This window comes from Lactuca saligna, chromosome 5 (assembly GCF_052625555.1).
Source record: "Lactuca saligna cultivar CGN05327 chromosome 5, ASM5262555v1, whole genome shotgun sequence".
Classification (NCBI taxonomy): Eukaryota; Viridiplantae; Streptophyta; class Magnoliopsida; order Asterales; family Asteraceae; genus Lactuca; species Lactuca saligna.
Genome location: NC_136421.1, coordinates 282,461,902 through 282,475,408, shown reverse-complemented (window position 1 = coordinate 282,475,408; position 13,507 = coordinate 282,461,902). Strand labels below are relative to the sequence as shown.

The 13,507-nt window shown below is 41.7% G+C and overlaps 1 protein-coding gene across 1 annotated transcript; it reads right to left on the bottom strand.

Annotated features, from left to right (window-relative positions):
* Positions 1–2,074: 2,074 nt before the first annotated feature.
* Positions 2,075–13,297, bottom strand: LOC145046783 (uncharacterized). The gene is made up of 3 exons (XM_078995048.1): positions 12,166–13,297; positions 11,479–12,076; positions 2,075–2,078 (listed from the first exon to the last, which is right to left on the bottom strand). The coding sequence occupies exons 1-3, from the start codon at positions 13,295–13,297 to the stop codon at positions 2,075–2,077; spliced, it is 1,734 nt and encodes a 577-aa protein (XP_078851174.1).
* Positions 13,298–13,507: the final 210 nt, after the last annotated feature.

The following is a 13,507-nucleotide window of genomic DNA, read 5'->3' as shown; positions in this document are numbered from 1 at the left end:
ACAGGGGAATCTCCAAAGGCTACAACTGGCCATGGGGACGCTTGTGCTCTGCCTTGACCTGACGACATGTCAAATCTCTCTCAACTACCGATGCCACATCTCTCATCTTCAAGTCCAAATACATCTTGGTGGCCCCAAGATGGATCGAGAATCTCGACCTATGGGCATCCTCCATAAAAATCCATCGGTCTGCACCCGTATATGGCACCCATATCCGCCTATGGAAGGTTATAAGCCCCCGACTATCAATCTCAAACTAAGAAATCTACCCAATCACCCGCTCTCTCTTACGATTCTCTGGTCTCATGGCCACCGCTCTGGCCTCTCGGATGGTATTTACGATTGGAGTCATCACCACCATCCTCATACACGTCTCGGATCGGAGAACTCGTTGCTCTACGAATCAAGGCATCGACTACCACATTAGCCTTGCCAGGACGATTTAAAATCTCATAGTCTTAGTTTTTCACTACATCCAACCACCTTCTCTATCTCATATTTAGGCTGGGCTGATCCATAAGGTATCTCAGGCTCTTATGGTCTGCGTATATGGTAGATCGGACACCATAAAGATAGTGGCGCCAAATCTTGACGGTGAATACCATCGCCCCCAGCTCCAAATCAAGGGTGGGATATCTCTTCTCGTGAGGCTTCAGCTGCCTCAATGTATATGCTATCACTTTCCCTCACTGCATCAACACAACACCCATACCCAATATGGATGCATCACAATAGACGACGGAGTCCTCTACTCCCTCCAAAATGGCTAACGTGGGAGCTTCGCACAATCTCTGGTGAAGAGTCTCAAATTATGCCTACTGCTTAGGCCCCCAAGCAAAGATAACATCCTTCCTGGTCAATTTGGTGAAAGGAACAACAATCTTGGAGAAATCTATGATAAATCTCCAATAGTAGCCCACCAAACCCAAAATCCCATTCTGGTTAACGAGGTGTCCCAAAAACTGGACCTCTCATAACCAGAAATCACACTTGGAGAATTTGGCATAAAGCTTCCCCATCCTCAACACCCCAAGAATCTTCCGAAGATGCTCCTCATGTTGTTCCCTAGACCTCGTGTACACCATAATATCATCGACGAACATGATCACCGACCGATCCAACATGGATCTACACACCCTGTTTATGAGGTCCATGAACGTTACGGGTGCATTGGTGAGCCCGAAAGGCATCACCACAAACTCGTAATGCCCACAACGAGTCTGAAAGGCCGTCTTCTAGATATCCTCCTCCCAGACCCTCATCTGACGATACATAGATCTCAAATCAATATTGGAAAACCAAGATGCTCCATGCAACTGATCAAACAAATCATCGATCCTCAATAGTGGATAATCATTCTTGAACGTCAACTTATTCAACTCCCGGTAGTCAATGCACATCCGGTTTTAACCATCCTTTTTCATGACAAAAAGGACCGAAACTCTACTCAGTCTAATGAATCCCTTCACCAATAGCTCCTGGAGCTGCGAGGATAACTCTTGCATCTCAGGTGGCGCAAGGAAATATGGTGCCTTAGAAATAGGCGCCGCCCCCGAAATCAGATCGATATGGAACTCCACCTATCTCTCAGGAGGCACACTAGACAATTCCTCGGGGAAAACATCCAGGAACTCACATACTAATGGAACATCAGTAACATAAATCAGCCTCTTGGTGACAACCCACGTATCCATTAGATACACTAAAAATCCCATGCATCCATACTGTAGACTCTGCCTTGCCCTAGCGGCAGAGCAGAAACTTGATCCCGATCTAGTTCCCTCGCCATAGACAGTAAGTACTCCCCCACTAGGGTCTTGTATTGTCACCATCTGATGCTCGCAGTCAATCACAACTCCAAACCGGCTCAACCAATCCACGCCCACTATGACAAACACATCCCCGGAATACATTAGTGGCAAAAACAGCATGCTCATCGGCTATAGAAACCCTCAGCGGTCGAGTCAAAGCCTCACGTCTAACACTAATGTGACGAATAAAGGATAAAGACACTATGGATCGACTCACATCCGAGTCAAATTACACCAAGGTAGGCATATAATTCACAAGAAAATTACCTATATGAAACACAATATAATCATAAACAATCTCAAAATAACATGAATAAGGAGATACGTACCAATAACAAAGTCAGGTGTTGCACGGACCTCCTCCTTAGTCAGCTGGAAGGCTCTCCCATGAGCTCTCAGAGCCTCGTCCTTCCCCAGACGGCCATCAGTAATGCACAAAGCAGCAGGAGCAGAAGGCTGGGTTGGTCCTTGAGTGAGCTAAGGACACTCGGCCTTTCAGTGGCCAATCTGGTTGCAATAAAAGCAAACCGAAAATCCCTTGGGTTAATCCTTGGCTATATGCCCCTCCTTGCCGCATTTGCAGCAAATCCATGCTCAGCAAGATCCCTCAAGACTCTTGCCGCACTTTCCACAAGTGCAACCCTTCTATCCTCCTGCTCTCGTATCAGCGTGCTTAGCCCACTTGGTCGTCGCCTGTGACTGCACTGGTCTCCTGTCACTACCCTGAGACTCTCCCTCATCTCTAGTCTGGATCTTCAGCTTAATCTCCCTCCTCCTGACATTGATCTGTAACTCAGCTAATGTACGATATTATGAGTTCGCCACGAACTCCCGAATATCTAGCCTAAAAATGCTCAAGTATTGGCTCACACATGCTTGCTCCGTAGACATGTGCTCAGGGTAGAACAAAGCCCTCTCATGAAACGTCCTCGTAATCTCTGTCATTGTTTCTATCTTCTATTTGAGAGACATAAACTCTTGGGCTAATTGTTCCTTCTCCACCTGGAGAACGTATGATGGGTTTTGAGCACTACATCATACATATGGTGTACATGCAAACCCTAATGCTTCAGATCTAGTTTGTCTAATGAACATGCAAGTGAATCATCCAAAGCTATAAACCCTAGATCTAACATATTATAAAATGAATTAGGGTTTAGATAATACCTTTGATTGTTATGTAGCAATAACAATCTATTCCTCCTTGTATTTGGCATCAGAAAGCTTAGTGCCTCAAGTGTTGCACCTCTAATGGAGTCACAACCACCACTAGCAATAAGGATGAAGGAGGAGAAGAAAGGAGGCACCCAAAACGTCTAGAAACCCTAAGGAATCAGTTAGCCACATTTTGGTGCCCTAGGGTTCCTTAAATATTTGAGACTATTAGGGTCACTCCACTCTATGGAGTCCATTATCCTATTCTTGCAACTATCTTATAATTGCAACATCAATCCCCTTTATTTAATTAATCTCTTTTAGCTAAAAAAATTAATTATCAATTAATTCTTGACTAATATTAATTAAACACCATGATTTCTCCTTTAATATATTATTCATATAATATATTAATAATCATAATTAATCCTCTCTCTTTCTCCTTAATTCTTCCTAGAAGTTGCTATGGTGAAGGCAACCCAAAAAGTGTTGGATTAGTCTCTAAGTCCATAACTATTTTGGTATGTACTTGACCCGATGGTGCATGGTCCTTTTGGGTTGCCTTCACCAAAGCAACTTGATAGGATGAATTATGGAGAGAAAGGATTAAATATGATTTATTAATATATTATGGGAATAATATATTAAAGGAGAAATCATATTATTTAATTAATATTTGTTAAGAATTAATAAGAATTAAGTTTCTGACTAAAAGAGATTAATTAAACTTAAGGGACTGGAATTGTAACTATAAGATAGTTGCAATTGGGCAATGGATTGCCTTATATTATAAGGTTGGACGAAATCTATGGGGAAACCCATTAGAAATCGTCCAAGGCCTTTAAGAAAGGAATCCATGGTCTGCTTAGGGCTTAAGCAATCAGATTTGGGTTTCCTAGTTTAAATCCCTAATAGCCTACATGTATAAATAGCACCCTTAAGCCCCAAAAACGTGGTGAACTTGTTCTCTAGGGTTTTGGATAGTTTTGGGCAGCCTCCTTCTCTTCTCCTCTTCATCCTCTTGCTCTTGGTGTTTGTGAACCATTAGAGGAGTGACATTTGTGACTCTAAGCTTTCTAAAGTCTTTACAAGAAGGATTTGAGATTGTTATTGCTACATAACAATCAAGGTATGATCTAAACCCTAATTATATGTTATATTGATTATCATATGCTAGATCTAGGGCTTATAGTCTTGGATAAATTGCATGTATAATAGAGAAACCTAGATCCAAGCATTAGGGTTTGTATGAGCACATAGGATGTTCTTATGATCAAAACCCATCAGTGGTATCAGAGCCTAGATTGGTTTCTATTGTATTGATGCATTATGTAGCTGAAAATCGTTTTCTGGCCTTCTGTTCGACCTGAATTGGCGAGTCACTATTTGGACTCGGCGAGTCAGCCCTACTCGGCGAGTTCCAGAGTGTGACTCGGCGAGTCGGAGCGTCAGACAGAGGAAATTTCGGATTTCGTTGCTGTTTTGCTTAAGGATAATTACCATATTCGTTTTAAACCTATAAAATAAGAATTTTATTGTTTCTTAAAGAATATCCTTTCCAAAACACAAGATAATTACCAATTGATTAGATAATAACTTCCTTATATGATAAAGATTGGATTATTTGTATTAATTGGGTAACTTATTTTGCAAGAAATTGAAATTAGGTCAAATATAGATAATGATGATATTAATTGTTTAATTTATATTATTTGTTATTTGATCCTTGTATTATGAAAAGTTTCAATTTTTCCCCTTTAGGTTTTATAATTTGAATTTGAACTCAAAAGTTTTGGTTTTGAAATTTAAATAGTTAAAACCCTAATGTTTTGAAATGTTTCAAAACTTGCCCTCAAGTTTTTGGAATTTAAAAGTTGCTTAAAAGTTTAATTTAGAAATGTTAAATTCTAAAAGCCTAGTATTGTTTTGAAAAGTTCAAATCACACCCTTATGGTTTAATTAATTAATTAAGGCATATAATTAAAAGAGGTTTAACAAATCCATAAAAGTTTCGGTTTACATTTAATTGAATTAAAAGTATAATCGTTAAATTTGACCACCTAGTATTTTAAAAGTATAAAATACACCCTATACTGTATATAACATTAAAAGTCTAACACTATATATATGTATGAGTAAAAGTCAGTCTTACCGTTAGTAGGCCTCATTCACAAAACTGGTCTATAAGGGGTGTTTAAGGAAATTGCCTATAAAATGGCGATTGAATGGGTATCCACTCTTATCCACCGCACTCTTGACTAGTGGAGGGTCGTTAGCCGAACGGGTATGATAGGACAAAACCTTCCATTATAAGTATAATGAAGTACAAAAGTAACTAAATGCTTTTACAAATTCCCAATCTTAGTTACTTAGGCAAAAGTGAATTAATGTAATTCCATGAAATTACACTTTGGGACCTTGCGAAGATGTTAGTGGAGCGTGTGTGGTTTACCGGCACACTAAATGGTTCTAAGCAAAGGTAACAAAGGGTGACTCAATGTTTGTCATAGTTTGGTGGAGCGTGTGTGGTTTACCGCCACATCGAATAGGTGACCGTAACATGTGAGGGTACCATGTAAGTTTGCATGGTTATTCACACCCGCTTTGTGATCCTCGGCATCCCAGTCACAAACTAGAGGGGCATATCGAGATTTAAACATGCCATTGAAAAGTTCAATGAATCTCAAAGGATCTAGGAGTTTTCATAGATTTAAAAACTTAAATTTCTTTTTCGTTTTTCATGGTGGAAAATTAATGAATGGTCATTCACTTACCTTCAAATATTCTGCAACTATATTACGGCATCCTTTTTCTGGGTTGTAGTGTATGGTGTTTGGTCCTAGCCTTAGTATCTCATTTGGGTGATTTACTAAGGACTCAATCTATCAACTAACTTGATTTATGTTTTCTCCCGTTTTGTAGATGTCAAAGTTCGACAACTATGGTCTTCCCAAGTCCCGTGGAACAAGCATTCCACATGAAGATGATATTCCACGATTCGATCGAGGAACAAGAAATCACGCTTCACTCACTCCTCCTCCTCCCGTTGTTCTCTCTAACCCACAAGATCGAAGAATTGAAAGTTTCAATGTCACTAAAGCCCTATTGGAAATGAAACATGAAGATGGTAAATCCGTGTATGCCCACATTCTTGGAATGAAATCACACATTGATAGGTTGAGAATGTTGGGTGTGTCATTCCCAAATAAGTTGGTTGTGAACTGGGTTCTGCAGTCACTTCCCGAATCATATAATGAGTTCAAAAGAAAGTATTATATGATGGATCATGACGAATGCCTCATTTACCTAACTTACATGCTCATTGTTGCTGAATCAGAAATGATTTGGCAAAGCAATAGAGCGTATTTGTTGGGAAAGTCAACCAACCATGCTTCCAAGGACGTTCTAGGAGAACCGACCTACGTTTGCTGCCAAGAGAAAGGGCGTTGGATACAAGTCTGCCCTAAGACCTGAAGAGTCTAGAAGATGGGAGAGTCAAAGAGTATGGTTGTACTTCAGGTAAAATCCACTATCTAACTCGATTAAGTTCCTATTCGTTGATTCTTAATACATAATGTGACACCCAATTTTTTTTTTCAAAAATTTTAAACTTTTAAAACGCATCTTAAATTAAATTAAAACAACTGAAATAGTCATAACATAATGCATCAACTTAATAATCATATAAAATAAGTGCGGAAGTAATAATAATAATAAGGTCCCAACAAAATAACTAGTAGCGATGTCCCGATGCTCCATGTCAAGCCTTAGCCTCTTTAATCTTAACACCTGAAAAGTTATAAGGGAAAAACGTAAACACGAAGCTTAGTGAATTCAAACACAGACATTGTACACCCTAATCCATTTTCCAATTATAATGATAAAGGCAAAGAACGAATCAATGTCTATATTACGAGAAGGACTTGTAGGTTTGAACCGCACCGGGAAGATCCCGTATCATTTGGCCCTAATCACCGCACCTCACGAAGAGTATTACGTTGGTGATCTTACCTACCCACCGCACCGGTAAATCCGTATCCTTTGGTGGTGTCCCCATATCCATAATTAGTTACATACAGTGCACATGTACGAATTAAAACAATACTTATATAGCATGCTTTTATAATAAATTCAAATAATCACACACGAGCTAACTAGCAAACACAATCATCAATACAACGGTGTGAGAGAACTCACCTTGAGTGAGTATTAAGGATGGATAACAATCAAATAATGCTACCAATATTGAGCAAACTTCAAAACCTCACCTAAGAAGGACTAAAGGTTAGAATGGAGAAGTAATGAAGCTATGAGTTGAGAAAAGAGTGATCACAGCAAGGTCTCTAAAACAGACCTGCTGTTCAAAACGGATTTAATCCAAAATATAAAACAGAAACATAGCTTTAACTAAATTTTATAGGAAACTATGATTTCTTAGGATTCCACAAATATAAATAACTCATTCTAACTCCAAAAGATGAATTAAATATGAATTTTACAAAATGGTGTATCACTTCTGTCTCCAACAATACAGTCAAGTGATGTTGGCCAATTCTACCCAACTTGTGAGTAGAATTCGTCCAAAAAAAAAATAAGAGAATTAAAGGACATACAAGTGAAAGTCTCAGAGTTGGAATTGAATGAAAATCATCTCTCAAACTCCAGATATAAAATTCACATTGTGGACAATCACAGCACTAGAAAAAACTGGTGACTGCCCACTGACCTGGAGTGTGGATCCATTCTAACCAATTTATAATTGGAAATAACACCCCATATTCTCCAGATATTAAATTCATAATATAAGTAACATATAGAAACTTGGAATCACTCTGGATCCTTTTCCAAGACTTAGAAATGATGAAAACAAAATGACATATCAGAACAGACCCGGATCAGACCTAACAGAAAAGATGCCATTATTTCACATAGATAAAGCCCTTATCAGTGAGGTTGGCCTGCTTAAGAAAGTTAGCCAACTCAATTTGTAAACGTTTAGATCTGGTTTGGGGTCCGTTTGAGTTCTAGAGATCCAGATATGATTTTTACAAAATGACTACAGATCTGATGGAAAACAGAATCGTAGCCACCCGTGATTCCTTTTTGGCTTATCCATCCTTCTCCTTTTGAAACACATTTTAAGATGTGCTCATCATCCCAATTCAGTCCCCATGATAATGGTGGTACTAAAAAGGGTTAGGGATCATTAGGATTTCATTTAGCCACAAGGATGTAATAATAATCAACATGAAAATAAACATAAGCACATAAAATCATCATTCTCCCTTTTAGGGTTTCCATGATCTTTTGCCACATGTAATCCCCTAGATCTATCATCCACCATATATGGGGTGAAGATAGGATCTTGAGATGATGTATCACATACAATTACAAATAAAATAAGAAGGAGAAGAAGTGATGATGAAATCATAAAACTAGAACAAGGTTATGAATCAAGTTGTAAGAAAGGATAAGGAGGTTCATACCAATACGAATCAAGGCTGGAAATGAACAAGAATTAAGCTCCAAAACAGCCCCTTGGCTGCTCTTGATCCCAAAGAGAGAGAGATGGACGATTTTTGAGAGAGAGGGAGGGTTTAGAGTGTTTTCCTTGTGTGTGTTCCAAATGATTCAACTTACACATTAAGTACTATTAACTAGATGGACTTTGCAAATAGGCCCATAGCCCATGGACTTCAATAAAAGGAGTTTACAAGATGATCAAAAGAGTCCAATAACATAAGAAATCAGACATTGGTTAAATAAATTAACCCAAGGTTACAAGGATAATTAAATTAAAATAAACAAACATACCGAGAAAACCCGGGGCGTTACAACTCTCCCCCACTAAGAACAGACTTCGTCCTCGAAGTCAACACCTAGAAACATATCCGGATAATGAGCCCGCATCTCGCATTCCGGTTCCCAAGTCCATTCCGAACCCTTCCTATGTTGCCACTGCACCTTAACCAGGTTTATAGTCTTGTTGCGGAGAGCTTTTGTCTTTCGTTCTAAAATTGCGATTGGTTTCTCAACATAATTGAGACGCTCGTCAATTTGTATGTCCTCCAGTGGTATCATAGCGGTCTCATCAACAACGCATTTTCGTAACTGAGACACGTGGAATGTATTATGAATTAGACTAAGCTCGTCAGGAAGCTCTAAACGGTAAGCCACGTTCCCCACACGAGCTATGACCTTGTAGGGTCCAATGAATCGGGGTCCGAGCTTTCCCCGCTTCCGAAATCGAATCACACCTTTCCAGGGGGAGACTTTAAGCAACACATAATCTCCCACCTGGAACTCAAGATTAGAGCGTCTTTTGTTGGCATAACTTTTCTGACGACTACTCGCTGTGACCAAATGATCCTGAATCACTTGGATTTTCTCCGTAGTCTGTAGCACGATATCGGTACTCCCAAGTACCCTCTACCCAACCTCGCCCCAACAAACGGGCGTCCTGCACTTCCTCCCGTACAAGGCTTCATACGGAGGCATTTTAATGCTTGAGTGATAGTTGTTGTTATAAGAAAACTCAGCTAGATGTAGATGGTCATCCCAACTACCCCCAAAATCAATCGCACACGCCCTAAGCATGTCCTCCAAGGTCTGAATCGTCCGCTCACTCTGCCCGTCTATCTGCGGATGGAAGGCGGTACTAAAATGTAATCGTGTGCCCAATTCCTCTTGAAACTTCCTCCAGAACCGAGAGGTAAATCAGGTGTCTCGATCGGAGACAATAGAAACGAGCACCCCATGTAATGAGACAATCTCCCGAACAAAGATCTCGGCTAATTTCTCCGCCGATGAGCTCTCCTTTATAGCCAGAAAGTGAGCACTCTTAGTCAAACGAACAACAATCACCCATATCATATCTGATCCACGAGCAGTTCTAGGAAGTTTTGTAATGAAGTCCATGGTTAGATGCTCCCATTTCCATTCAGGAATCTCCAATGGTTGCAACTTCCCATGCGGTTTCTGGTGTTCCGCCTTGACCTTCCGACAGGTCATACATTCTTCCACAAATTGAGCCACATCATTCTTCATTCCATGCCACCAGTAAGCCTCATGAAGGTCCCGATACACTTTAGTAGCACCAGGATGGATAGAAAATTTTGACTTATGAGACTCATCCATTAGGGTTTTCCGATTTCCCCCGGTATATGGAACCCAAACCCTACCGTAGCGAGTCAGCAAACCCCGCCCGTCTCGTTCCATCTTAGGCAACTCTTTTCCAATCTTCTCACGCCTGATGTTTTCCTCCAGTATTGCCGTCTTTTGGGCGTCCCGGATTAGATCTAATAAAGACGACACCATCATGATCCGGAGACACTTAGCTCTAATCGGTTCGGCAGATTGTTTACGATTGAGAGCATCAGCTACCACATTAGCTTTACCGGGGTGGTAGTGAATTTCACAATCATAATCTTTTACCACATCCAACCATCGGATCTGCCTCATATTCAAATCCCGCTGCTCGAACAAATATTTTAGACTCTTATGGTCAGTGTATATGATAAACTTCACTCCATAGAGATAGTGTCTCCAAATCTTAAGAGCGAAAACAACAGCCCCAAGCTCCAAATCATGAGTGGGGTAGTTTCGTTCGTGGGGTTTCAGCTGTCGGGAGGCATAGGCTATCACCCTATCTCGTTGCATTAACACGGCACCAAGACCTTGAAGCGATGCATCACAATAAACCACCATATCCTCAACCCCGTCAGGTAAGGCCAAAATCGGAGCTTCACACAATCGCTTCCTTAACTCATCAAACGCCAGTTGCTGCTCCGGGCCCCAAACAAAATTCATTGATTTCTTGGTCAATCGGGTGAGTGGTAAGGCGATTTTAGAGAAATTTTCAATGAACCTCCGGTAATAACCGGCTAAACCCAAGAAACTGCGAATTTCAGAAGGTGTTTTTGGAATCTTCCATTGTTTAACCGCATCAGCCTTGGCTTGATCGACCTTGATACCGTGTTTGTTTACCACATGCCCCAAGAACTAAACTTCTTCCAACCAAAATTCACATTTTGAGATTTTAGCATAAAGCCTTTCTCTTGCCAGAGTTTCCAGAATCTCCCGAAGGTGTTGCTGATGCTCCTCTTTGCTCTTAGAATAGACTAAGATATCATCTATGAACACTATGACCGAACGGTCAAGCATCAGGCTACACACCCGGTTCATGAGATCCATGAACGCTGCGGGTGCATTGGTGAGCCCAAAAGGCATCACCACGAATTCAAAGTGCCCATATCGAGTACGGAATGCTGTTTTCTCAATGTCTTCTTCACGAACACGCATCTGATGGTAACCAGAACGTAAATCAATCTTGGAAAACCAAGATGCTCCCTGAAACTGATCGAAAAGATCGTCAATACGTGGCAACGGGTACCTATTCTTTATCGTGCGCTTGTTTAGCTCCCTATAATCAATACACATTCGCTGGGATCCATCTTTCTTCTTCACAAAGAGAATAGGAGCACCCCAAGGCGAGCAGCTTGGCCGTATAAACCCTTTATCACTTAGCTCTTGCAGTTGATCTTGGAGCTCTTTCATTTCAGGTGGTGCCAAGCGGTAAGGAGATTTCGCTACCGGAGTCGCACCTGGCACCAAATCAATGCGAAACTCCACTTGCCGAACGGGTGGCAAGCCAGGGAGTTCCTCCGGAAAGACATCGCTGAAGTCAGAAACAATAGGAACGTCGTCTAGTTCTATAGTAGAAGAGCAAGAAGCCATAGCCAGGCGGGGAATGTCCCCCTGAATAATAAGTTCTCCACCTCTAGGGTTTCGAACACGAACTTGCTTCTTACGACAGTGGATTTCCGCATCGAACGCATCAAGCCAATCCATGCCTACGATAACACAGAGCTCTCGCATCGCAATAGGGATAAGATCAATAGGGAATTCAACTTCAGAAAACTCGAGAGTGCAACCCCGATAGACATCGGTGACATAAATAGTGCGGTTGTCGGCAACTTCGACAACCATTGGGCGAGCCAATTTTCCGATACTACACCCCAGACGATTAATAAACGTGCGAGATACAAAAGAATGGGTAGCACCGCTATCAAACATAACAACAACAGGCTTGGAATCTAGCAAATAAGTGCCTGTTTTACCACATACGATCATGTAAACAATTCTAACTACCATTTATTAAATAATGGCAGGAGAGAAAAGAAAAAAAAAAGAAATTTACCTGCCACTGTCGCGGTAATCACCGGCTCATCCGCAGTCATCTGGTGAGCACGGCCTCGTGTCACCATAGTGGGTCCCTTAGAAGACGATGCAATTGCAGGATTTGTACCCCCGCTTCCTTTACCAACCTTCAACTTCGGGCATTCGGGCTTCTTGTGTCCCGTCTCATTGCAGTGATAGCAGACGGGAGCAGCAGAAGTAATCTGAGGAACTGCACTCGCATGGGGAGCCCTACAATTCTTCCAATGATGCCCTGGCTTTTTACAGTTGTAGCATATCAACGGATTTTTCTCTCCCTGACCTGAAGACGACCTGTACTCATACCTTGACTTACCACCCTGCTTTTGCTTTTTCTGGGCATCTCCGGATGTCTTGGAGGAGGTGTCATTGGCCTTCCTCTTGGTCTGGGTCTGCAACTCGATTTCCCTCCTCCTTGCTGCATCCATGATCGCGGATAAAGTCGGGAACTCCTGCATGCTAACGAATTCCCGAATCTCGGTACGTAGAATGGTAGTGTATTGGCTGACCAACCATGCCTCATTCCCAGCAAATGAGGGACAAAAAGATAGCATCTCCAAGAACTTGGCGTTCAGGTCGCTAACAGACTCGGTAGTTTGCTGTAAGGCCATGAACTCTTGTTGCATCCGCTGCTGCTCCACCTTGGGCACATATTGTGCCTCGAACCTCTCCACAAATTGGGCCCAAGACATGGCCCTCACTTCTTCCTCGTTTAATAGAGCGGTGATGGTGTTCCACCATGTCTTTCCCCTTTTTCGCAGCTGATTCATGGCGATCACAACTTTGTACTGGTCCGGACACCCAACAGTCATGAAGGCGCCCTCAACATCTGACACCCAATGCTTAGCAGCAACTGGGTCAGATTCACCGTTCCAAAGAGGAGGGCTACACTTGCTGAACTTCTCGAAGTAGTATGCCGAATCCCGAACGGGCGGAGCCGGTAACGCTCCCCCGGGAATAGCTGCGAGGCGCTCATCCAGAAGAGCTTTGACCTGGTTGATTATGTCATTGGTCACGCCCGGGATTAGTTCATTGAAAGCGTTATTGAATTCCTCAGCGACAATATTCCTAACTTGCTCCATTTGGAGCTGATTAAGGCGAGCAGGCGGAGCCATCTGTATCCGTAGAAGGAGGAAAATATTTAGAAATAATTCAGCCTAGATATTTCTAGGAAGACGAAACACTCAGCTTGCCAAAAATTTCTCAACCTTGCCCCGACCCGAAACCGGCACCGATGTTTCAAATAGTAGGGGCCCTTCTACTATCTTCCACACAAGTTCCAATTTCGCAATCGCGTCTAGTTTCAAAATTTCCAGCTCGCTCTA

Coding starts and splice junctions, on each gene's coding strand:
- LOC145046783 (XM_078995048.1), bottom strand. CDS start 13,297: ATGGCTCCGCCTGCTCGCCTTAATCAGCTCCAAATGGAGCAAGTTAGG. Junction 12,077..12,165: donor GATTACCGCGACAGTGGCAG/GTAAATTTCTTT, acceptor GTGGTAAAACAG/GCACTTATTTGCTAGATTCC.